General features: G+C 41.9%; 1 protein-coding gene across 2 annotated transcripts in view; it reads right to left on the reverse strand.

Moving 5' to 3' along the window:
* Positions 1 to 3,434: 3,434 nt before the first annotated feature.
* HDAC9 (histone deacetylase 9) overlaps positions 3,435 to 27,250 on the reverse strand; it is a 1,057,517-nt gene continuing 1,033,701 nt past the window's right edge. For both annotated transcript variants that reach the window (XM_073677842.1, XM_073677846.1), the window contains 2 exons: positions 20,576 to 20,827; positions 3,435 to 7,281 (listed from right to left, as the gene is read on the reverse strand). In XM_073677842.1, coding sequence (XP_073533943.1) covers positions 7,228 to 7,281; positions 20,576 to 20,827 — 306 coding nt within the window. In that variant the 3' untranslated portion in view covers positions 3,435 to 7,227. The remainder of the gene's footprint in view (positions 7,282 to 20,575; positions 20,828 to 27,250) is intronic.

Raw genomic sequence — 27,250 nt, forward strand, 5'->3', positions numbered from 1 at the left:
ATTCTGGCCGGGGACTTCAGGCCATAACCAGACCTCAGAGATCAATTTGCGTTGCATGTCGTGAAGTCAAGGACAAGTGATGTGCAGTGACTTCTGAGACCTGGTCATGGCTGAAAGTCACAACATAGACTGAACAAGCCAGGAAATGTGGCTCTCCACAGGGGAAATAAGAGGCAGTTCTGAGGACTAGACGGCAGGCAGTGAGCAACAGAAAGGTCAGACAGGTGAGTGGTGAGGTGAGTAAAAGTTTTTTTTTTATTTCCATCTCAAGTTTGTTATGATCTGGGGTTTGGAGAGAACCGAGAGGATAAAAAGAAACATTCAAGTAGTGGAGAATAACTTCACTGCAAATCTAATTAAATGGGAATATCTGCATGATTTGGCAAATATAAACTTTGTCAGATCCTCTCATCTGTAGTCCCAAAGGTCTTAGCATCACTTTATCAGATGGTAAAAACTTTAAATTTACTGTGGAGGTTTAAAAGGGCATTCCCATCTCCATGATCCTATTACAATATGTAGTAAGTGTAATAATAATAATAATAATATTAGCAAATACCTCCAAATAGAAATGTAGTATAGTTCTTCTGATAAGATATGTTGCTTACCCCATGTGCAGGGCATTACAGTAGCTTAGAAATCCATGGTTACGGCCACTAACAACTAACTCACTATATGAGTGGTCGTATTTATGGATACCTAAGCTACTGCAATGCACTGCACATTGCGTAAGTGACATAGCGAATCAGAAGAACTAGACTACATTTCTAATTGGAGTTATTTATTAATATTATTATTTATATTTATTGCTACATCTACTACATATTTGGATAGGATATTGGAGATGTCAACCTGAATCAATGCTTTATATATTGTTTACATTTCATGTATGAAAGTTTAAGTTAATGAAAGTCTTGGGTTTCAACTGAGGAGTCCTCTATCGGCTCAGAACGTGTCCAGTTTTGACTGCTGTCTAAGAAAGCATGAAAGCATTGATCTTGTTAAGACAACCAACATGACCATTTACATTTCTGCATTTTCCTTCAATCTTCCACTCTTCCCTTTAATATAACTAATGCTTTTACTCTTTATTTAGTAACAATTTTTAGAACTGAATTGGATATAATTGAAATCGCTATTTCTTGACATCTTATTTAAACAACCTAAAAACTCCATAACAATCACACTGTGCAGATAAGCTATTAGGCTATGTTTTCACCACCAACATCAAATATGAAAGACATATGGAATTGTCGGCCTATACAAATGCATATTCCTGTCCTTGACTCTCATTGAAGTAAAGTCATAATAGTTTATAAATGTGACAAAAGCATACCATTAAAGTATATGCTAAAAGGATACTTCTATAGCATACACGTGGATAATTATTGCTATTTTAGTGGACTGTACTGTATATACGATTTTTCTAAAGTTGCAAACACAAGAATGGGATCTAAGGGCAAGGGTAACGTTTCTCCTTGTGGAGAGTGACAAGCCAGGCCTGGCATATCAGAGTGAGAAGACTTATAAGCCATGCATGCTCCTCTGGGAAATTAAATATGCAAATTGCCTCTTCAGAGAAGACAAGGCCTTGAACTCTAGTGCCACCTATTGGAAGTAGAAATCCTAAAAGTCAATATTGCTACTTCCAATAGGTGGCACTAGAGTTCAAGTCCTCTTCGTCTCTGAAGAGGCAATTTGCAAACACAAGAATAAAACACAAAATCTATAATTTTATACTACATTTAGTGTTTATATATACAGTACAGACCAAAAGTTTGGACACACCTTCTCATTTAAAGATTTTTCTGTATTTTTCATGACTATGAAAATTGTACATTCTCACTGAAGGCATCAAAACTATGAATTAACACATGTGGAATTATATACTTCACATAAAAGTGTGAAACAACTGAAAATATGTCTTATATTCTAGGTTCTTCAAAGTAGCCGCCTTTTGCTTTGATGACTGCTTTGCACACTCTTGGTATTCTCTTGATGAGCTTCAAGAGGTAGTCACCAGAAATGGTCTTCCAACAATCTTGAAGGAGTTCCCAGAAATGCTTAGCATTTGTTGGCCCTTTTGCCTTCACTCTGCGGTCCAGCTCACCCCAAACCATCTCGATTGGGTTCAGGTCTGGTGACTGTGGAGGCCAGGTCATCTTGCGTAGCACCCCATCACTCTACCTCCTGGTCATATAGCCCTTACACAGCCTGGAGGTGTGTTTGGGGTCATTGTCCTGTTGAAAAATAAATGATGGTCCAACTAAACGCAAACCGGATGGAATAGCATGCCGCTGCAAGAAGCTGTGGTAGCCATGCTGGTTCAGTATGCCTTCAATTTTGAATAAATCCCCAACAGTGTCACCAGCAAAGCACCCCCACACCATCACACATCCTCCTCCATGCTTCATGGTGGGAACCAGGCATGTAGAGTTCACCTTTTCTGCTTTGCACAAAGACACGGTGGTTGGAACCAAAGATCTCAAATTTGGACTCATCAGACCAAAGCACAGATTTCCACTGGTCTAATGTCCATTCCTTGTGTTCTTTAGCCCAAACAAGTCTCTTCTGCTTGTTGACTGTCCTTAGCAGTGGTTTCCTAGCAGCTATTTTACCATGAAGGCCTGCTGCACAAAGTCTCCTCTTAACAGTTGTTGAAGAGATGTGTCTGCTGCTAGAACTCTGTGTGGCATTGACCTGGTCTCTAATCTGAGCTGCTGTTAACCTGTGATTTCTGAGGCTGGTGACTCGGATAAACTTATCCTCAGAAGCAGAGGTGACTCTTGGTCTTCCTTTCCTTAATTTCTTAAAGTAATGATGGCCACTCGTTTTTCTTTACTTAGCTGCTTTATTCTTGCCATAATACAAATTATAACAGTCTATTCAGTAGGACTATCAGCTGTGTATCCACCTGACTTCTGCACAACATAACTGACGGTCCCAAACCCCATTTATAAGGCAAGAAATCCCACTTATTAAACCAGACAGGGCACACCTGTGAAGTGAAAACCATTTCCAGTGACTACCTCTTGAAGCTCATCAAGAGAATGCCAAGAGTGTGCAAGGCAGATATCAAAGCAAAAGGTGGCTACTTTGAAGAACCTAGAATATAAGACATATTTTCAGTTGTTTCACACTTTTTTGTTAAGTATATAATTCCACATGTGTTAATTCATAGTTTTGATGCCTTCAGTGTGAATGTACAATTTTTATAGTCAGGAAAATACAGAAAAATCTTTAAATTAGAAGATGTGTCCAAACTTTTAGTCTGTACTGTATATATTTAATAATTGAAGTAAGAACATGGCTCTTAGCTTTCAGCACAAAAAAGAAACACAAATAAAAAAGGAACAAAAACTTTATTTGTGAAAAGAATAACATAACATAAAGTAAAAATGAAACATACCAACATAATCTATGTACAAAATAAAACACAAAATCACCACTAGTGGTGAAAATAAATACATTGGATAAAATGGTAATATACACGAGTACCAAAGTAAAATCTTATTTGAATTAGGTTAACCTCTAAATACGTTGTTATCTCGTCTCTTTCACGATCTAAAGATCTTTTTCTTTCTAAATTTGACTAACATAAAAATAAATATAGTTTTCAATTTCATTTGATTCATATTGTTATTTACACAAAATCAAACATTCTTAATTAAACCCAACATTCAAGCTTATTCAATATGAAAAAATTTAATTATGAATTCAGAGATGAGCAGAATATTTCAAAAAGTTTAACTTTTTGGGGTTTTGAAGCAGTGTCTTTCATTTTATGCAATTTAGCGTAAAGCAAATAAAAAAATAAAAAAAAAGTTTTAACATTATTTGTTTGCTTTTTCTAATATATTTATTAAAAAAGCCGAAAAACGTGTTTTGACATTATGTATTTTACATTGTATTTCTGAAAAATCATACCGTAAAAAGAAAAAATGTATTTAAAATTGTAAACCTATTGTAGCAGTGGTATAGAACATTTGCTCATCTCTTTCATAATATATAAATAGTTTGTCTATGTGTACCTTACCAGGACAAAAGATATATTTGCCTGAACCTAAAAGTGTGCATACTACTATACATAATGTACTTCTGACATTAGCAGCTTTTTATTATAAATACTTGAATTTTATGTTTAACTTCTATCTACCGGCTTCATCACTAGCAAAACTGTTCATGCTGAAAGTTGATCATTTTTGTTTTTTAAAACCTTAATCGAGCTTCAGCATGCCAGTTGGCATTTATGTAGGCATAAATGTAAAAAAAATATCAGTAAGTCACAAGGCATTTTTCTCTGCAGAAACTAGGGTATGCCTATAAACAGTAACACATATTCATAAATGAGGTATACTGCATTTTTTTTTATTTAGAAAAGGCAAAGCAAAAATGACTTACAGGTTATGTAAGCTAATGCATTACTACAAAACACTTACAAAAATGAATATAATAAAAAAGAACAGATGCCATTTTAAGACACTTTCTGATATTTCAAAACCTTGTTTTCAACTGGAGCAATGGTGGGCAAATGACAGAACCCCCTGGAATCCTTCATTTGTCTGTGTATTATACAAACTGCATGCCATATATGCACAATCACTTTCCATAATGAACAAGAAACAATCAGCTTGTTTCTTTAACGCTCATACATGTTACAGAGTAAGCCCATATGGATGACCAGTTCTTCACTGCAAATAAGGGACAAATGACATTAACTGCAATGTGCGATGCTTTGATTGAGTCGAGGTCTTCATCTGTGACACCCTTTATATGATAGGTTGATTACCTCTGAACTTGAGACATTAATTTGCTTGCAAAGCAAACTTGATAATATGGTATGTTCTTGAAAAAATCATGTCCTTAACATAGAGGATTATCTTTTGAAATGTCACCAATCGGACTCAGAAGGACAGATGTAGTTTTTGTACATGGAGTTTGCAATACTTTGAAATGGACATAAATATTTCTAAGTGCACGGTAGAGTCTCCGCCAGTAGTTCATACAATAAGTGTGGTCATATGGTGCAGTAAATCAGCTGTCCTAAAAATACAGTTAACAAAAGCATTTGGCATCAATGACTAAAAGCTATTGGTCAAAGCAAGAGATGAGCGAAACAATTTGCATTGACCTTGGTCCATCGGCCATGTTAGAAGTCCATTAGTAGTCCATGACTGCTGGACAAGAGACATGTGAACCTCTTCCTACCTTCTGGGATCACCAGCGCTTCTCCTGATCAGTAGGCCTGGTGCAACATCATGACTGCTTCATGCTGGTCCAATGACATTGTGCTTCACCTACCAATTAGAAGAGGCACCAGGGATCTAAGCACATATGTGGAGGTTCGCAAGACCCAGGTCTTATGAATCGATTCGCTCATCTCTAATCATGGCGTGAATTTGACTACAATCAGCCTTTATTGTGGACAAATACATACATCAAGCAAAAAGTCAAAATATAATCTTGGCAGAACCTGATAAAATGTCTGGAATAACTGGCAATTGTTAGTGATAGTAACACATAACTTGTATAAAAATAATGCCTAGTTTACTAAACCCAATTTCAAATACCATATTTGGTAATTCTTAGTTAATAATTGGGGTTCTCTGCTCAGTACCCTTGAAGACTAGCTAGTCTTGTGTGAATACCAGCTGAAAAGAGTGTCTTTCACTTTAGATGGTCCTCCGTTTCTGTGCATTACATGGCTAGCCCACTGTTTTAAAAGGAAAATATCGTCAGAAAATTACCTGCTTTTTAATTCAGATTTTTGTGGGGGATTTTTTTCATATCATGATTTTAATAAATAATAATACTTAGCAATATTACAATTTTCACACTGGCCACTAAGGTTTTTTCAAACGAATTATTTTTTCCTTCAGGAACAGTTTACAGCAAGGCACCATATTTTCAGAGGCAGGATTACAATGAGAGGTAACACCTTTACACACAGCTGATAACACAGGATCCACCATTCAGAAAATGTAATGTAACAGCTGACCCCGCTCCCCTGCTTTCACAATGACCTTTGCTCAGTCTCATTAGACACTTCAATAGAAAAGCTAGGGTTGGGATCTGACTACTGTGGCTATGTACATGTGTTGTTTCCTGAAACAATAGAAAGTTAGAATCTAAAAAGTCCCAGTGGCCAGAGTGAAAAAGGCAAGATTTCTAGTTTTTTTTTATTTTGAATAAAGAAAAAAAAAGGAAAAAAAAAGAAATATATTTAACACAAAAACCTGATTTTAACAATTGGTCATTTTCTTATGATAAGTTCCCTTTAAATAAAAACTGTTTAATGCTTTATTTCACCTTTTGTTGCGCTCTAGGGAAACAATGTCAGACTTATCCACACATACTCAGTAGGGAACTTCTTTAAAAGGATTGTCCACTACTTGGGAAACCCCATCTCAATCCGTATGTTTGCCCACAGTAAAATAATAACACCTATACTCGCCTCAGATACCATCGCCATTCCAGCGGTGTCGAGTGGCTTTTCCGCCAATTGTGTGACATTGTTACATCACGCGGTGGCGCCAGCACTGAAGGTATCACTGTTATTATTTTACTGGGAGGAAAATATACGGTTTGAGAAGGGGTTGTCCGATTACTGGACAACCACTTTAACAAAAAACAATTGCTCATTGTAAACAACTCCTTTAATAAAGATGTATCTGTGACGCCTCTTTTTTTATATTAACTTGCATATGTCTAAGAAAGCATGCATTATAATGATGGCATACATGAAAAGTATAGGGAACATTGTTTTTAATGACAATAAATAAGTATAAATAAAACAATTTATAATTCTCCTATAAATTGTCAATTATCTTTTTTTTTATTTTTTTGCTAACAGTGAAGAAAATAAACCAGTGTAAGCAGAAGGCTCTGGTCACATGTTCAGAAATGATTTGGCGGATGTCACACAAAGGGTATAAAATGTAAAGTCTATTATGAAAATGTCAAGTCATGCGGAAATAGTCATTGTGAAGAGAAAAGATCCAAAATGAAGGCTTTTCAGGTTAAAGGTACAGGTGTAAGTGCTGGTTGATAATCCATTGAAGGTCTCCACTCTACAAAAAGAAGCTGTCTTAGTCAGCAGGAGGATGATGTCCCAAGGTATCTGAAATCTTCAGAATGAGTGGAGGAATTGGGACAATATATTCCAAATAGACTTTTGATTTTAAGGAGTGGTTATCAATTAAGACACTGAGAAAGAGTGTCCTCCACTTAAAGAATGCGAGCAGGCTGCAAGTTCTCCTCTTGAGTGTGGAAAATGCGGTGCTACACATAGAAAGAAGGGATGACATTGTTATTTCTTGCTATGATGTTAAATGAAAAATCTGATCTAATCTAAAATTAAGGCACATATTGTGATTAGGGATGAGCGGATCCATGGAAGTTTGGGTTCTGGTACTCAATCGAACTATACTCCAAAGTTCGGTTCGAGTGCCAGAACTATACCCGAACTTCAACCATAACCCGAACCCCATTAAAATCAATGGGAACCTGAACTGTGAAGCTGGAATCTCTCTCTCTCTTTCCTCCCCTGACTCCTGAACTGTAAAATGGACCTCCAAGAGAAGGCCGTGTTTGGAGTTCAGCACCGGACGGTATGAACCCTGAACTTTATAATTTGGGTTCGCTCATCTCTAATTGTGATTGTTCATAGTGAAAACAGTGAGTACTGGAGTATTTTATTCGAAATACATCACATTTTTGTTTCATTTTTATTACATTTATTGGTTCAATGCAAAAACCACTGCTGAATTAGACAGAAAGTATACGGTATATTAACAGCATCTGGGAGATTAAATCATGTACAAATCATGTAAAAAAAAACAAGAAAACAGACTCCAGCACACAAAATTTGTAAACCTCTCAATGCATAGAAAAAAAGGGGAGCAAGGGAGCATCCGGACTCTTTGCTCTGGGAGTTGGAATTTCTACAAATGTATTAAACAACCAGTTATGAGAATTTCCCATAAAGTCTCAATGTCAATGGTATGACACATAGGTAAATTAAGCAAGGTTATCTCTGTCAGTAAAACTAGTACATGCTATGCTCTTAAGAGCAGGATTAGAAGTTTCTGCATATGGTGCCTGGTGTCAAGCTGAAAAGGACATTTACAAGGAGCACAAAGGACTAAGGACAGTCCTCAAACTGCAAAGAACTTCATTGTACGAGCTTTTAGCATTCATAAACTTACTTTAAACTTTTCACAGTGTTTATATAAGTACACAGATTTTATGGTAACTTTCTAGAAATTTTACATGATACAATAGAAAATATAGATATTATTGGTATCTCCCAATTAAGAAAAAATACAGTATTCAACTACACTAACAATGTTAATGGAGGCAATATTTTCCTAACTCTCATCAAAGTTTTTATTCTCTTAATATATTACAGTCATCATACTATATAGCACTGTGCACATACAATTGCTCATTTTGCCTTTCTACACAGCTAATTCTTCTCTTTTCCATTAAGTCTATGACATCACATGATTAAAAACTAACTGGCTGAATCTTTCTAAGCTTTATGTAAAAACAGGAGGTCAATTTTCCTTGTATGAGTCATAAGTCACTGCAAAAGTCCCTGGTAAGGGGGAGGGGCAGAGCAGCTGGACCATTAGTTGAAGAGGGAAATGATTTCTGCAGAGACAAGAGGCTTCCTGTTGCTACAGCAGAGAAAAGAGAAGAATTTAGTAGGTAGAAAGGCAAAATGAGCAATTGTAAGTACACAGTGCTATATAATATGATGACTGCAATATATTAAGATAAAATCTTTGATGGGAATGCTTCTTTAAATCAATGGTAATTTATGTAACAGCAGGCACAAGAAGTCCAGCCCAACACATTTTTCTTAATTCCTACTACAATCTTTTGTAAATGGCTCTTCCCATATACAGTATAAGGTCTTCCATTGTTTTTTTTCTCCTCCAAAATGCTGCAGAAAGCAATATCCGATCAAGCTATGGAACTGCACTCGTGCACCCTTTTGGCATCTGTTGTGTCTGACATCAACTTTAACATAAAGCAACTGATGATATACAGTACAGATGAGCAAATCTGTCAAGATTCGAATTCGGCAAAAAAATCTGTTAAATTTTGGCATGGGAATTTAATTTTCATCAAAGTTATTCAATGCAAATCTGCTGTTCCTTGTTATGCTCTGGAATCTCTCCAGACAGCAAAACATAATAAATGTAGAGTATGAAAAAAAATAAACCAACTTCAACATTCACATGTCCTGCCATTGCTGCAGCCCACCATCCCATCCTTCCCTCCATTCAGCTTCTTATTTCCAGCTCCCTGCAATATGGATCATCCTGTTCGGCAACACTCATGGAGCAGGTCTTTGACGTCACAGCACACGTTGTGATGTCATGACGTGCTTCTCCGTAAGAAGAAGGATAGAGAACTACAGTGTGGAGGACCGGAGAGTGGGCTACAGTGGCAGGGGACAAGTGATACCATTTAAACAAAATAGCTTCGAGCTGGATGCCATTTTGCTGAATTTGCAAAAACCGAAATGAAAAAAATTGTATTCAGGAGAATCCGGATTTTTTTTGCTAAATTTGAAGCTAGTTCAATTTGTCTCGAACAAATGCACTCATCTCTTGTATACAACTGATGTATGTAAAGCCAGCCTGACTCCCAAGAGTTATTAATCTGTGGAAGGAAGGGGGAGGTGAAGTTGTAGTTTGACTCAGACTGACATGCCTCAGACCTTCCTACCACATCAGAGGGCAAGAGTACTATAAATGTTTACCCCTTAGATCCCAGTCAGAGGCTCTCACCCAGCCAAATCAGATCTAATGCTTTGCACTGATGAGGGGCAACACCCCAAAACACAATGTCTGCAAAATGAGATTCTGAATTGGCTTTTACCCTAAGGCTAAGTGCCCACGATGCAGAAATGCTCCGGATTTTTCCTGAGCGTTTCTGCATCTCCCTGGCAGAAAAAACGCATGTGGATTGTGTAGCGCCAGCGTCCCTGCCCTCTGCTAGGCAGGGACGCTGTTCCCCTCACCTCTCTGCTCCGAGCCCGGCGTCCTCCTCCCGCTCTGCTGGCAGCGCGCGCTCCTTCCCGGCCACTGTGCTTAGGGCGCGCGCGCGCTCCCTCCCTCTTAAAGGGGCCGCGCGCGCCGTCCTAAGGAGTCCCCGGCCAATGGCCGGAGGACTTCACCATATATAAGGCACCTCCTCCAAAATGGAGGTGCCCGAGCAATGTTGTTGCACTGTTCACTACTCTACTTCAGCCCTCAGGTCCCGTTGCCAGTTACCTGCCAGTTACCTGCCAGATTCCTGCCAGCTTGCTGTCTTGTTCCTGCCTGATATTCTGCCACTTGCCTGCTAGCCTGAGGTCCGACGGTCTGCCTTCCAACTCCTGTCAGTCTGTCTAAGGACCAGCTTGCCCGCTCACCTGGGAGCGCACATCAGCTACCTGCCTGCTTGCCTGAGGTCCGACGGTCTGCCTTCAAACTCCTGTCAGTCTGTCTATGGACCAGCTTGCCCGCTCACCTGGGAGCGCACATCTGCTACCTGCCTGCTAGCCTACCTGGAGGCTCCGCCGTCACGTGCTGTGACCACCTGCCTGTCCAGAGACTCCTGCCCGCTCACCTGGGAGCGCTCATCTGCTGCCTGTCTGCTAGCCTACCTGGAGGCTCCGCCGTCACATGCTGTGACCACCCGCCTGTCCAGAGACTTCTGCCCGCTCACCTGGGAGCGCTCATCTGCTGCCTGTCTGTTGGTCTTCCTGGAGGCTCCGCCGTCACATGCTGTGATCACCCGTTTATCCAGAGACTCTCGCCTGCTCACCTGGGAGCTCACGTCTACCATCAGCCGCCACAGGTCGTACCAACCCTTTACCCAGAGACTGCCCCGGTCACTTGCCGTGACCTTCTGCCCGTTCATCCAGAGACTGCCCCGGTCACTTGCCGTGACCTTCTGCCCGTTCATCCAGAGACTGCCCCGGTCACTTGCCGTGACCTCCTGCCCGTTCATCCATAGACTGTCCCGGTCACCTGCTGTGACTGCCTGCCTGGTCGCCACCCGCTCCCTTACAAGGACCGCCCCCTTGTATAGTAGCTCAGAGGTTCCGCCTCCCAGACCCGTTACAGTTTGCTCGGGCCATGGAACCTGGTGGCACCCAAGCTCCCTCGCTCTCGGACCTGTGTCATGAACTGTCCCGTCAGAGGTCCCAACAGGAGTCCATCCTGGGTCACCTGCGGAATGTCAATTCTCGCCTGGACACTCTGACTGCTCCACCAGCAACCACCGCCAGTGCCATGACTCGCAATCCGGCAGCTCCGCTGCCCACTAATACCATGGTATCCTACCCCGGACCCCGGCTTTCTGCACCTCCTCGCTTCGGAGGCGACTCCGCCCAGGCTCGGGGCTTCATAAATCAGTGCACCCTGCACTTTGAACTTCTGTCCCACCAGTTTAACTCCGACCGGGCCAAAATTGCCTTCATCATGTCCCATCTCACCGGGGAGGCCCTGGCCTGGCTAAATCCTCTATGGGAGAGAGGAGACCCCCTGGTGTCCGACTTGCCTGCCTTTCTCACGGCTTTCCGGAAAGTCTTCGACGAACCCGGACGGAAGACCTCATCCGCATCATCACTGCTACGCCTCCGTCAGGGAAGTCTCACCGTGGGCCAATATGCCATACGGTTCCGTACCCTTGCCTCGGAGCTGGCCTGGGATAACGACGCTCTGGTATCCGTCTTCTGGGAGGGTCTGTCCGGCCGTATTAAAGATTAACTTGCCGGTCGGGACATTCCTACCACTCTCGATGACCTAATAACTCTTGCCACCCGGATTGACCTACGGTTCCAGGAGCGTGCCAAAGAGGTCACCCGTGAGAGGAGGTTTCCACGTCTAGCTCCTACTTTTCAGAAACCCGTCACTCCCTCCGTCTCTTCCCAGATACACTCTCCTGAGCCTATGCAGGTCGACCAGACCAAGATGGTCAAAACCCGTCAGGACTTACGCCGTGCCGAGGGGAGCTGCTTCTACTGTGGCAGTAAGGAGCACCGGATCCGTGCCTGCCCGGAGAAGTCGGGAAACGCCTGTGTCTAGGTTCGCTCAGAGAGGTCGACCTAGACAAGAATCAATCCTCTCCATCTCTGCTGTTGTCAGTCTCAATCGTCTGCGGGGAGAACCGTTATTTCGAACTAGCCCAACTTGACTCTGGAGCAGCCGGGAATCTTATTTCACAGTCCCTGGTAGAGAAATATCGCATCCCCACCAAACCTCTGGCTGTACCCTTGTCTGTTGCTGCCGTGGATGGGGGCCTCTTACCACGCCCCATCCAACTCATCACCGAATCCATTACTCTGCAGGTGGGAATGCTGCATTCTGAGAGTATCTCCTTTCATGTTCTGCCTGGACTCTCTCACGCCCTCTTGCTAGGCCTACCTTGGCTCCAGAGACATGCACCCGTGTTTGACTGGCAGACCGGAGAAGTCCTTCGCTGGGGACAGGACTGCCATAAGACCTGTCTGGTTCCCGTCCATCCCGTCCGTCCTTCTCCTACCCCAGCTAATCTGCCTGGACTTCCGATTCCTTATTGGTCTTATGCTGATGTCTTTAATAAAAAGGAGGCAGAGACACTACCCCCTCATAGACCATACGACTGCCCTATCGACCTGTTACCCGGTACTACTCCTCCCCGTGGGCGTATTTATCCATTATCCGCTGCTGAGACCCGGTCGATGTCCGAATATATTGAGGAGAATCTGGCCAGGGGATTCATCCGGAAATCTACCTCTCCGGCGGGAGCAGGCTTCTTTTTCGTCAAAAAGAAGGACGGCTCTCTCCGTCCCTGTATAGACTATAGAGGCCTTAACCAGATCACGGTGAAGAATAAGTACCCCCTTCCGTTCATTCCGGAGTTATTTGATCGTCTGAGGGGGGCTAGAATCTTCACCAAACTGGACCTCCGTGGGGCGTACAACCTGGTCCGTATCCGTCAGGGGGATGAATGGAAGACGGCATTCAACACCCGGGACGGCCACTATGAATATCTGGTAATGCCCTTTGGTCTCTGTAACGCTCCTGCCGTCTTTCAAGAGTTGGTCAATGACATCTTCCGGGACCTTCTCTACTCCTGCGTAGTGGTGTACCTGGACGACATCTTGGTCTTCTCTTCGGATCTCCAGACTCACCGGAGGGACGTTCGTCAGGTTCTGCTCAGGCTCAGGCAGAATCACCTCTTCGCTAAATACGAGAAGTGTCTCTTTGAGCAGACCTCGCTTCCGTTTTTGGGCTACATTATTTCTCAGACCGGCCTACGAATGGATCCAGAGAAACTGTCTGCCATCGAGAAATGGCCTCGACCGGAGGGGTTGAAGGCTATTCAGCGGTTCCTGGGCTTCGCCAACTACTACCGCCTCTTCATACCACACTTCTCTTCCCGGACTGCTCCAATTTCCGCGCTCACCTGTAAGGGTACTAATCCCAAAGAGTGGCCGCCCGAAGCAGAGGAGGCCTTTCTTTCCTTAAAACAGGCCTTCTCTTCCGCCCCGGTGCTGCATCGCCCGGACGGCAACAAGCAGTTCTTCCTGGAAGTTGACGCCGCCTCCTCTGGAGCCGGAGCAGTACTTACTCAAAAATCATCTTCCGGGAGGATGGTAACTTGCGGCTTCTTCTCTAAACTCTTCTCCTCCTCAGAGCGCAATTATTCCATAGGAGACCGAGAGTTATTGGCCATCAAACTGGCATTGGAGGAGTGGCGTTACCTGCTCGAGGGGGCTCTTCACCCGGTAATAATTCACACAGACCACAAGAACTTGGCTTACCTCCAGCATGCCCAGAGACTTAACCCGCGCCAAGCCCGGTGGTCCTTGTTTTTTGCTCGCTTTGATTTTGTTCTTCATTTTCGCCCGGCTGACAAAAACGTCAAGGCGGATGCCTTGTCTCGATCCTTTCTGGTGTCTGATCTTGAGGAAGATCCGAAACACATTATCGATCCCGCCAGAGTAATGCAGGTGGCTCCCGTGAGTCTAAATCGTCTCCCTCCCGGAAAGACGTTCGTGTCGGTACCTGATCGGGAGAAGATCCTTCACTGGGGTCATTCGTCTAACCTAGCTGGCCACGCCGGTCAGAAAAAGACCCTCCAGCTTATTACCCGGCACTACTGGTGGCCTACCCTGCACAAGGACGTAATAGACTTTGTTTCTGCCTGTGTGTCCTGCGCCCGCAACAAGGTTCCAAGACATCTGCCAGCCGGTCGCCTCCTTCCGCTTTCTGTACCTGCTGCCCCCTGGCAGCATATAGCAATGGACTTTATAACTGACCTCCCAGTCTCTGCCGGTTGTACGGTCATTTGGGTGGTCGCTGACCGCTTCTCCAAGATGGCTCATTTCATTCCCCTTCCAGGCCTCCCGTCTGCACCCGAGCTAGCTAAAGACTTTATTCGTCACATCTTTCGTCTCCATGGCCTGCCCCTCCACATCGTGTCGGATCGTGGGGTACAGTTCACCTCACGCTTCTGGAGAGCCACTTGTAAACTGCTGGACGTCACCCTGGACTTTTCTTCTGCTTACCACCCACAGTCCAATGGTCAAGTGGAGCGGATCAATCAGAATCTGACCAGTTACCTCCGGCACTTCGTTAATGCCCACCATTCTGACTGGGTGGATCTCCTACCATGGGCCGAGTTCTCTTACAACAATCACGAGAGCGAATCCTCCTCCAAATCCCCGTTTTTTGTAGTCTTCGGTCAGCATCCTCGGATTCCTTTTCCTGTCTCCACCTCTGTGGACAACCCGGCTGCGGAATCTCTCGTTAGCAAATTTTCCTCCATTTGGGAGAGTACCCGATCCGCACTCCTTCAGTCGTCCGAGCGGATGAAAAGACATGCTGACAAAAAATGCCTGGATCCTCCACAATTTCGTCCCGGAGATAAAGTCTGGCTCTCATCTAAATATGTCCGACTCAAGATACCTTCTTACAAGTTAGGGCCTCGGTTCATCGGCCCCCTGGAGGTCATCAGTCAGATCAACCCGGTGGCCTATAAATTGAAACTCCCGGCCAACTTACGGATCCCTAACTCCTTCCATGTATCTCTCCTCAAACCTGTGGTACTTAACTCTTTTTCCAAGTCTACAGGTACGCCTCCTGCTCCGGTTTCTGCTGAAGACGAGTATGAGGTAGAGAACATTCTTGCCACCAAAAGGGTAAGAGGAAAGACCTTTTTTCTAGTAGATTGGAAAGGGTTTGGTCCTGAGGAGAGAACGTGGGAGCCCCGGGAGAACATCCATGCCCCTCTTATCCTTGCTAAATTTCTGTCTGGCCTAAAAAAGGGGGGGCCTAAAGGGGGGGGTACTGTAGCACCGGCGTCCCTGCCCTCTGCTAGGCAGGGACGCTGTTGCCCTCACCTCTCTGCTCCGAGCCCGGCGTCCTCCTCCCGCTCTGCTGGCAGCGCGCGCTCCTTCCCGGCCACTGTGCTTAGGGCGTGCGCGCGCGCGCTCCCTCCCTCTTAAAGGGGCCGCGCGCGCCGTCCTGAGGAGTCCCCGGCCAATGGCCGGAGGACTTCACCATATATAAGGCACCTCCTCCAAAATGGAGGTGCCCGAGCAATGTTGTTGCACTGTTCACTACTCTGCTTCAGCCCTCAGGTCCCGTTGCCAGTTACCTGCCAGTTACCTGCCAGTTACCTGCCAGATTCCTGCCAGCTTGCTGTCTTGTTCCTGCTTGATATTCTGCTACTTGCCTGCTAGCCTGAGGTCCGACGGTCTGCCTTCCAACTCCTGTCAGTCTGTCTAAGGACCAGCTTGCCCGCTCACCTGGGAGCGCACATCAGCTACCTGCCTGCTTGCCTGAGGTCCGACGGTCTGCCTTCCAACTCCTGTCAGTCTGTCTATGGACCAGCTTGCCCGCTCACCTGGGAGCGCACATCTGCTACCTGCCTGCTAGCCTACCTGGAGGCTCCGCCGTCACGTGCTGTGACCACCTGCCTGTCCAGAGACTCCTGCCCGCTCACCTGGGAGCGCTCATCTGCTGCCTGTCTGCTAGCCTACCTGGAGGCTCCGCCGTCACATGCTGTGACCACCCGCCTGTCCAGAGACTTCTGCCCGCTCACCTGGGAGCGCTCATCTGCTGCCTGTCTGTTGGTCTTCCTGGAGGCTCCGCCGTCACATGCTGTGATCACCCGTTTATCCAGAGACTCTCGCCTGCTCACCTGGGAGCTCACGTCTACCATCAGCCGCCACAGGTCGTACCAACCCTTTACCCAGAGACTGCCCCGGTCACTTGCCGTGACCTCATGCCCGTTCATCCAGAGACTGTCCCGGTCACCTGCTGTGACTGCCTGCCTGGTCGCCACCCGCTTCCTTACAAGGACCGCCCCCTTGTATAGTAGCTCAGAGGTTCCGCCTCCCAGACCCATTACAGATTGTACATGCGGATTTTACATGTGTTTTTCCTGCCAGGGACAAGAGGAAGTGAAGCATTTTGATCATGCGATTTCGCATGCGGGTTGTCAAGTGCTTTCCAAGCGATTTTAGCATAACTTAGAAAGTGCTTGACAACTTGGTCACACTATATAAATACATGCAACCGGCATGGATTTTATATAGTGTGACCAAGTTAGTTAAAAAAAAGAATAAAAATGGAAGAAAATAAAAAAAAAACATTATACTCACCTTCCGATGACCCCCGGTCTCCTTATCCGATACGTCCGGTCTTCCCGGTGTCTTGCGGTTGTGTAAAAGGACCTTGCATGACATCATTTAGTCATGTGACAGGTCACGCGACGGCCAATGTCAGCGGTTGCGTGACCTGTCACATGACTAAATGACGTCATGGCAGGTCCTTTTAGACCATCGCGAGCGGCTGGGGAGCCAGGACGCATCGCTATGGAGACCGGGGGCCATCAGAAGGTGAGTATAATGTATATTTTTTATTTTAATTCTTTTTTTAACAGGTACTATGGTACCCGGGTCCGGAGGAGAGTCTCCTCTTCTCCAGACCCGGGTACCATCCGCACATTGAATCGCTTAATATCCGCATGTGCACATGTAGTCATGCGGATATTAAGCGATTCAATGCAAGTCAATGGCCGCGATTACGCAAAATAATTGGTAGTGCTGCAGATTTTTCCGCAATGATAATTCTCAGCAGAAATTTGCGCAGCATGTGAACAGCACATGCAGATTATCATTGGGGAACATTGCAGAACTTCTACCAACTGTTTTTTAAGCGTTTCTGCAGCGGGATTGCCGCTGTGGAAATGCTTAAAAAATGCATAGTGGGCACACAGCCTTAGTCATATGGAAAGGCTCATTATTGACTTTTAGGATTGCTACTTCCAATAGGTGGCGCTAGAGTTTAAGTCTTCATCCTCTCTGAAGAGGCAATTTGCATACATAAATGTTATGTGATTGTGATCTGGTCCTGGTAGAAATTTTGCATCAGCACTAAAGAGCAGCAAGATCCAACCATATTGGCCCCAGTAATTTAAATCAGTGATTGCTACAGTATAATGGTGACTCCCAGTAGAACTGTTTAATGTTTGCCCACATATATTTTACAGTCTTACAGGCCAAAAACAAACAATTATATCCAGTCACATTTGACATAGAAATAGTAGTTATGTCATTTGGAGGCAAAATGGTACAGTAATATAAGGTAACATACATGTGTGAAATATAACCTTACAAAAAGCAAATGCAATTGGCAGGTATATGATTAGTCTTGTAGCATAGAGGAATAAATGCTTCATATACTGATGCTAAGTCTTAAATGTTTAAAGGGAATCTGTCATCCCAATCCACAACCCCCAAAGTGTTTATATGGTCACAATGCGTTCTGAAATATAATGTCACTATACCTTTACTGATGCAATCTGTTATTTCCTTAATGAAACTGAAAAATCGCTATTTTCATTCATATGCAAATGAGGAGTAAGTGCTCTGGGCATGGTAAGAGCACTTGCTAAGACTAAGACTTCCTGGCTCTATTCCGCACCCAGTCTCACCTTCTTCTGCTTCATTGACAGCTCAATGGCTTTTTATAGCTAAGGAGATAAAGGTGGGTCTGGACAGGGAACAGAACCAGGGATGCAGAGGCTTCTGAAGTGCTTTGACACACCCAGAGCACTGACGCCTCATTTGCATATGAATTATAACAGCCATTGATAACAGTCAAGGAGAAACAGATTGCTAAAGTAAAGGTAGCAGAGCAACATGACCATATAAACAATTCGGGAGGGAGGATCATGTTGACAGATTCCCTTTAAGTAGTTATGTTTGGCTATGATAGGTTTTAACATCATCAGAGTTGTGTGTGCAGCACTTTGCAATCTAAGTACTGTCGTATTACTTTATAATTAAATTGAATTGTGTTTTTGGAACTACTTTTAACCATATAATAGAAAATTTAAATGTCCATGAGAAGATTGTTATTATACATCTATACATTGAAATGCTCATTGGAGCACTTCAAGTACCTGAAATTTCCTGCATTTGTCTCCCACAACAGCTAATAGAATACAAATCTTAGCCCCTACCTTATTTGATATTTAACAACTAGCCTTATTTGATAGTTAATGGCCAAGTAATTTTTTTTTTCATTTTTTCATCTTTGCATTCAGGCAGCCATAACTTTTTTATTTTTCTATTGCTATAGTTGTATGAGGGCTTGTTTTTTTGCAAAATAAATTGATTGAATACCACCCCTTACACTTAATTGATTAGGCTTTCTAAAAAAAAAAATGGGGGGAGGGACAACAAAAACGCAATTTTTTATGTTGTTTACTTTGCAGTAAAATTATCAAGTTAACTTTAATGCCCAAGTTGCTTTTATTTTTTTTTACTTTTGCCTAATTAAAATATATTTCATGCAATAATAGTTAGTTTTGTGTTGCTGCATTTTGAGAGATATATTTTATTACTCCTTCAATGTAGCTATATGGAATATTGTTTTTTATGGAATGAGTTGTAAATCTTCACTGTATATAAGCAATAATTTAGCCAAAAATTTTATATTTTTATGACTAACCATTTAAGAAAAAAAAACACAATCATTTTGATTTAATTTTTTTTATGTTTTGAGGCTTTTTTATTTCATGAAACTTTGTTGGATTTAGTATACTTTGATTAACATCCCCTAGAAGGACAAAAAATAGAGATTGCAAGTGTAATGCTTTGCAATATTGGAGTATTCTAAAGCATTATGGCCTGTCAGTGTGACACTAACATGCAACCTATTAGGCCATGCCTTTGGTAAGGCCCAATAATAAACCAAAGTTTGGTCCAAGAATAAACCAAAGTTTGGTTCGGGTACCAGAACTGTACCCGAACTTGAACAAAAACCCGAACCGCATTGAAAATAACGGAGACCTGAACTTTGGATCTCTTTCTCTCTTTTCTAAGTTTGGGTTCGCTCATCTCTGCTCATGATGCAGGAAATGGCACTCGCTTTTTGACTTATATATATACATCATGTATTATTAAGGAGTTAATGTAAACAGTAGTTGAATGCTAAATAGTAAGTCAAATAATTCTAAGGAAATTATTATGAATGTCTAGTGCAGGCCCTGCGGGGACAGAGCATAACATCAGGTTCTCTTTTTGGAATTTCTTGAATCTTTGCAGAATTTCCACCAAGGGCTCTTAGTTAGGTAACTTTGCTTGAAGTGTTTCTTTAAACAATGTGCCTAACTGAATTTAAACTTTAATATTTTGTACCTTTTGGATTTGTGTTGTATAAGAGATATATAAAGAACATTTACTGACCTGTGTGCTGAGCATGACTTAGAAAGCTAAGGGTTTAATTAAATTTGTACAGTTGTAAACGGAATTAATTAACTAAATAAGTCATTGTCAGAATTCCAGTTGTCCTTCTACAGTTTGACCACTAGTGGCTGTTATTATTCACCTTAATAATTGTGCTGCAATCCCACTCCTTACCACTGGAGGCTGCTGTTGTGTTCTTCAATTGCCCTTTACTAAGATGGCAGATTTTGAACCTGTGGGATCCATCTTGTTTCCTGTATGGGCTTACATAAAGCGCCATGGATCTCTCACTCATTGCTTGACTGTTGTGTTTAGCTGTTAGCCTAGTTTCCAGTCTCCAAGCTCCTGAACATTCTTACACAGATTGTTCTCAGCTGTCTACGGATTATTTCCTACAACTCCTTTTGCTAACTTCAATGACTTCTACTACCATTTGCTATTCTGCTCGTCCTCCTTCGTCCACTGGTTTCCAGCAGTGCTACGCCAGTATCGTAACATTCCTTACATCACTGAACCGTGACTTTACTTTTCATTTCTACATTTTGTTATGCTTTGTAGCACCTTGTTGGGATTAATGTTTGAGAGTGTATTCTCTTGTTTTGTATGGTCTCTAATTTGAAAATTTTCAATGAAAAACATCTGATTAAAAAAAAAAAATATGTAGTTGTACAATTTAGAAATGTCTTCTATAATAAAATAAAAATACTAAAAAAAAACATTTATCGGGACAATAGTAACTTGCATTAGCTTTTGTTTTCTTAGCCAGTCCAAAATTCAAATTAGAAATTTAATACCAAATCTTGGGTTAAAATCTTTGCATGTTACCTGCTGTACAAAGGCTGATTTTGGATTAGATTCAGGATGTGTTTGAATGTCATCGTCACTGTCTGGTGGTTCTTCTTTCACCTTCACGGATGTTAGGTGGTCAGTTCTGAGATCAGTACTGCTATGACTTTTTATGTTTCCAGTAGATGAAACCCTTTCTTCTTGCATTGTATAATCACTGTGATGTTCTTCTTCAGATTCCTCTAATTGGCTTCCGGGTTGCCGAAGTTGTTCAATGGATTTGGAAAGCATCTTCAAATAAGAAAACAATTACATTAATATAAAAAAATCATAAAATCTTTAGCATAGTCAACCTCTAAGCATGTGTGATGATTCTGGCCACATAAGTGAAAATCTGATTAGGGCTTGGTTGTTTTTGATCATAGAGTGTTTAATATGGGAAACTATATGATCTGCCATATTGAACAGATCTTATTTTGCTTTTTTTATGGCATCTCACATGAACTTCGGGAGTTTTAATATAAATGAATAGAGAGGGCCGCACATGTGCAGACACCTTCTACTCTGGTAGAAGTTTGTAATTTAGTTGCTGTTCTCGAGACAGATGTGGGTCCCAGGTATGACAACTGTGATACATTGATGGCATATTATGCGGACAAGACATAAATGCACAATGGTAAAATTACTTAAAAATGCATCTGTCATCAGGTAAACCCTTCCCAATCTTATGGCTGCATAAAAAAGGGACAGAAACCTCGATTTAAGTGGTATGCCACTTATTGGACATTTTGCTGAATTTTTGACAAAATCACAATTTTATCTTCTGCAGATCTGCTAGTCTTCTCAATGGTGAGCTCTGTGCAACCTCGCCCACACCACCGATTGACAACTTTCTACCTATACTGTGCATAGGCAGGAAGCTGTTAATCAATGGTGTGAGGATAGTCAGAGCTCATGAATATTGGGGACCACAGGAGCAGGAGATCATCTCTGAAAGGACAACCAAAGCTGCAACATATAAAACAGTGACTTACTAAGACTTCAAGAAAAAGTCCAGTAAGGGAGCAAAAATCTGGTGGCAAATTCCCTTTAATATTTTTGCTGGTAGTCCAGATTCCTTTCCTTAGCTCATATAAATAAACCTGTTGTGACAGTCTTAAAAGCCAAATGACTGAATGGCAGCATACATCTGAGCATCCAGCAAATAGGTGGATCCAAATTATGAATAATTTGCTAAATAATTGCATAACAGAATTAATTTTTAAAGTGAACAACCAGCTTCGGAGCCACTTTAAAGATTATTATAATTGGGAATTGGAATTACATAAACAGTAATTAAGAAATAAAACGTTATCATAAATTATCCCACTATAAACTGTGGGAGTAAATTATATAGGAGAAGTTCAATAATAATCTGGTGGGTTTTGTGGGAATATGAAATCTACGTTTTCAGCAGGACAAGTCAGCAATATAAAGACAGGAAAGACAGTCATTAACAAAGTAAGAATGTTATGTACGGTACTTGATCTGGAGGCATCGCCACATGGATAGTTTGTGCTTGTTTTTACATGATTCATATATAGTTGTTGGCATAGCCCTGCTCATGTACCTCTAAGATCATGGCTCTGGGATTGCAATTGCAAATGAAATACACTTAAGAACCTTTGCAATGTAAGTGTTCAGTTAACTGAGTAGTAAATGTTGACGTAATGGCAGCCCCCTAAGTGCAGTTAAAGAGTTAACACAAGAGTCTCTGGAACCTGTAAGAAAAAAGGCTTTTAATAGGAAACAGCTATGCCAAGGGTTATCTGCTCAATTCTCACATAGCAGGCTTTGAAGTTAGTATTACAGTGCAGAACAGACGGTACTTAAGTGTGGCTTGTGGATGGACTGTGTTTTTCTTTAGACGTCTAAAAACCCGTGGATTGCAACGATGACACCTTGTAAAAAAAAGAAAAGCTAAACCAAAACAATTATTCTTAAATGATACATGTACTGGGCGCAGTGGCATGCCTGATGCTCATTAGCCCCAGTGAAAAATCTCCAACAGAGCCCCCAACTATCATGTGTTTTTTATACTGTAGTATTAACCTTATCATAAGCGGACCTTCTGGGACCCCCTAGGCTCCCAGACTCCGTTGTGACTTCAACCTCTGCACTCGCAATAATTAATCCCCTCACTGTGCATTATACTACTAATTGTTTTCGATTGTGGTGTAATTAAAACTCAATAATTTTTAAAAAAGGTATAAAACCAAGGCATAATCCTAGGGGATGCAAAGCTTGCAGTGGTACTGAAGTCTAGGATCTGAGGGCCATGTTGCCACACAATAGAATAACCTGCACTGTAATATAAATGTTTATTATCACTGCACTCGACATACAGTACCTGTAACATTGGCTGCATTAATTCTCCCGAAGTCAGATCAAACCTAAGTCATTGAAAATATTAGTGCATGGCCTTATCATCCCCTGCCTAGACTACTGCAACATGCATCTCTATAGCCACTCATCTAATACCCTCATGCCTCTTCAATTCATCTTCCATCCCTTCACCTGGTTATTCTACATGTTCTCTAGCAACTCTTCAGCTTCTCCCCTTTGCCAATCCTTTATTCCAATCAGTCGCCACCGACTAGCTGCAGCTTTAACTATTTTGTCAGTCATACAATATCTGATACATAATACTCTGATACAATATTAATAATATTGATGAGCTGAAGGCTGATGAGTGGCCACTGATGGGCGGCAGTGGTCACATGACACAACAATGTCATGCTACCTGCTGAGAACAACATCGCCAACATTGTTTTGTTTTCTATGGGGCTCTGAATTGATTAATAAGGGTGTTTTTTCCAGTAGTGGACAATAGTGTTCAGCGAATTTGTTCGGCATTTCAAATTCGTGTTCAGGGTTCTGGCTTGTTCGCGCCAAAAAATCGGCTCCACCCACGAACATCCCTGATTTGCCACCACGATGTCACGCAGACAGCGTGGCAAATCAGGGATGTTTGTGGGCGGAGCTGATTTTTTGGCGCTAACAAGCCGGAACCCCGAACATGAATACGAATTTGAAATGCCGAACAAATTCGCTCAACACTAGTGGACAACCACTTTAATCCTGGGTTGTCTTATCACTGTGATTATTCTCACGTTTCTGTAATATAACAATTTGGGATTTTTAGGTGCATGATTTGTGCCTTGCAGAGGTTGCAGTTGTATTTCAGCACTAGTGCTTGAGTGGCCTAATAGCTCCTCTCTGTAACAATAGTGATTATCTGTATTAAATAGTGAAATTAAGACACTGAAATTTGAAATGATGCCTTTGTTCTAAGATAATATTAAAATTCATAACTTATTTTTAAGTAGTTGGCAGGAATTTCTGCCCCATATTAGACTGTAATGTAAACTATACTGGGTTACCTTTCTGTCAGTGGCACAGCATGGGAAAAGGCAACTGGGGACCTGGGTGCCAAATTCTATGGCTGAGCAAATTTTAGCTGGACAGCAAGATGATTACAGTAGCTCAGAGCTCTGTAGACATTTTTGTAGTGCTGTAGGTTTCGTATGCAGGGCAAGTATGTCATCACCTATTGCACTAACATTATAGCAAGCTTTAAGGGGGTTTTGCACTTTCAAAAATTAGTGCATAAATGATTGCAAACTTGTAAAACAAGAAACCCAGATGGAACTAACCTGCCCCAAGTCCAGCGCAAGCTCCCTGACACCGCTCAAATTTCTGTGTATTGGCTGCAGTGGTGACGTTATGACCACAGCTCACATCACCGCTGCAGCTAATCGCTAAGCTGAGTGGCTCAGCAGAGCTGTTGGGCTCAGTGTTTAGTTGCAGTGGTGATTTGTGCTATTGTCTTGATGTCACCGCTGCAGGAAATACACAAAAACCAGATTGGTGGCACAGAGAAACCAAGGAGAGTGAGTTTGCAATAGTTTATTGATTTACAGGTTTGCAATCATTTGTGACACTTTTATGAAAGTGGGAAAAATCTAAGTTTCTACATACTTTTTCTCATCCTGATTAGGGTTAGGGTTAGGGCCAGGGCTAGGGTTACCCGACCCTGACCGAACTTTAGTCCAGAACTGTACCCTAACTCAAGCAATAGGTACCTGATCTTTGGAGCTGGAAAATATCTCTGTCTCTCTTCTTCCCCAGACTCCCGAACTGGAAAACAGACTTTCAGGAGAAATCCATGTTTGGAGTCCAGCACTAGACACTATGTGTCCGGTACTAACCCTGAACTTAAGAGTTCGGGATCGCTCATCTCTACTAGGAATAGGCTTAGTGTTCAAACTAGGCTTAGGACTAGTGATAGGGATACTGCTAAAATCAAGGACAGAGTGAGGCTTTGGGCCATGGTAATAAAATAACATTAAAAAAAAAAAAAAAAAAGAAAAATGTAGTAAAAACATCTTGTAAAAAATGAATATTTATAACCTCATTTTTGAAAAATATTATGTTTGATTTCAACAAAAAACAAAAAATAACAGGCTCAAATGATAAACTATAATTACATCAGTAATATTATTTTGTTTAAATATAGTAAAGCTTTTAGAGCAATAAGGGGTAATACTAGACTGGTGGAAGGGACTCAGGAAGTACTAATGGTCAACAGGTTAGGGGGTGCAAAATACTTGTTTTGCTCCAGGCTCTGACAACCTACAGTAATCTACTTCTTTCACTAGACTTTTATTTAATAGTTTACCTATTATGTATGTTATTTTTTAATCTCCTTTCGACTTTTTAACTAACAAAAACTTCAGAACGAAAACTTATTCTTTGCTTGATACATAAATGAAGACTCAGGATTCAAATCTCCGGCTCTGCTACTCAAAGAGGAAAAATTAGGACTTTCTCAAGGGCGAAAGTAAAAATGAGGGTACTAATACTAGAAATCATAATACACCCGCAGACAATTTCAGGTCATCCTGCCATCTAATTTTTTACAATAAATTTTAAGCATTTCTTTGACCCCACTTCAATTGTGGTGCCCCGTTCACAGCAGCAATATAGTTTGCCTCCAGTATCCTCAGTTCTATAATCTATATTCAATTCAGCACGATATCCTTAAGTAAAACAATACAAGAAGAGAAAACCATGGCTTGATGTACCAGAACAAACACAATTTGCGTGATCACTACGCTACAAGGAAAAGGCAGCAGGCTCTCTGCAGACAAATGAATTCAATCAGACAGGAATCTGCCTTCCAAATAGAAAGGTTCAGATTTCCAAACATTAATATTTAAAAGAGTCAGGCAAACTTTTTCCACCCACACTCAGATGAAATGTCACAATTTGCATTGCAGGCACAAATTTCAAGGTGATTTACATACAGTGGATTCCATAAGTAAATTATCCACTGTGACTATATATATATCCATACTGTCAAGATCAAGAGTGACAGACTGTGATTTCAGATTGCAAACTAAAGATAATTATCCAAAAGATTATTTAAAAAAATATTTAGTAGTTCTCAGGACGTCTAATGTGTTCATTTCACTTTGAATTGTCAAAATGTCTCTATTCCTATTTACTTGCATGCTCCTGTTCTGTGCAATCTAAAAGAGCTCAGCATATTAAATATATTCAGAAAACATAAAAGGACACATTTCCCGAACATCTCCGCAGTCTGGGAAACAATATAAGGAGAAGATTTCATTATGGATGTAAAGCAATGTAGGTTTATCAGGCTCCCTCTAGTGGTGAGAACACGTTTGGCTTCTGGGAAGTTTTTCTTGCTCAGTTTAGTACATTAGGAATAAAAGGCGTTTCACATTTAGAATTGTATTTAATTCTTATGCTATGCTCCCAAGGGATTTTTACAATGTGGAATTTCTGCAGAAGTAAAATTCGTAGCAGTATATACTACTATGATCTCGTTGTGCAAATGGTTTAGCTTTCCCACTTATTTCACCTCGTCGCTTGGAAAATGGATTTCAAATGCACAGCGCTAGTCAATTGATGCTATGGATTTTTTCTGCAACATGGGAACGAGATTTCAAGGAATCTCATTCAAATGCTGGAACTATAATACGCTGCAAGCAAATCTGCAGCAGATTATATGGTGCGTATTTGTCCAGAGGGAACGTGCCTTTAAAGGTTGTCCCATGATAAAATTACATTTTAATCAATAGATCTTGGAATAATTATAATAATAATAATAAGTTCCACAATTGGATGTGTTCCAAAAAAATGTTCCTGTGCTGAGATAATCTTATAAACGTGATCCTGCTATATCCTGTTATTTGCTGTGTCTAACCATGGTAGAGCTGCTCCAGTTCATGGTCGGCACAAAGACAGCTCCTGGAAAGGGGGGAAGTCACTTACGATAAGTGAGTATACAGACAAAACTGGAGGGGCTCGAAGTTAATGTTTTCTGAGGTATCACATTTCCCTGCCTGAGGTAACACTTTTCTCTGCCTGAGGTAACACAGGAGTGACTGTTTTGGGAACATCTTTAGCCCTCTGAGCTCATCATAAATCAAGTCAGTGATGTATCAGCTCTAGCGGCTTTTGAGCTTACATGGCAGAAACACTCAATCCTGTGATAAAACAAATAGGAAAATGTGTTACCTCAAAAAGTAGCAGCTGTAAGCCACTGCTGTTTTGCCTGTGTTCTTACTTTTCATAAGTGACCTATGCCTCTTTCCCTGGAGAAGAGCTATGTTGTCTGCCGACCATGAACTGGAGCACCTCTAC

Source organism: Phyllobates terribilis, unplaced genomic scaffold (genome assembly GCF_046119375.1).
Source record: "Phyllobates terribilis strain yellow unplaced genomic scaffold, ASM4611937v1 Scaffold_4__5_contigs__length_816908805, whole genome shotgun sequence".
NCBI lineage: Eukaryota > Metazoa > Chordata > Amphibia > Anura > Dendrobatidae > Phyllobates > Phyllobates terribilis.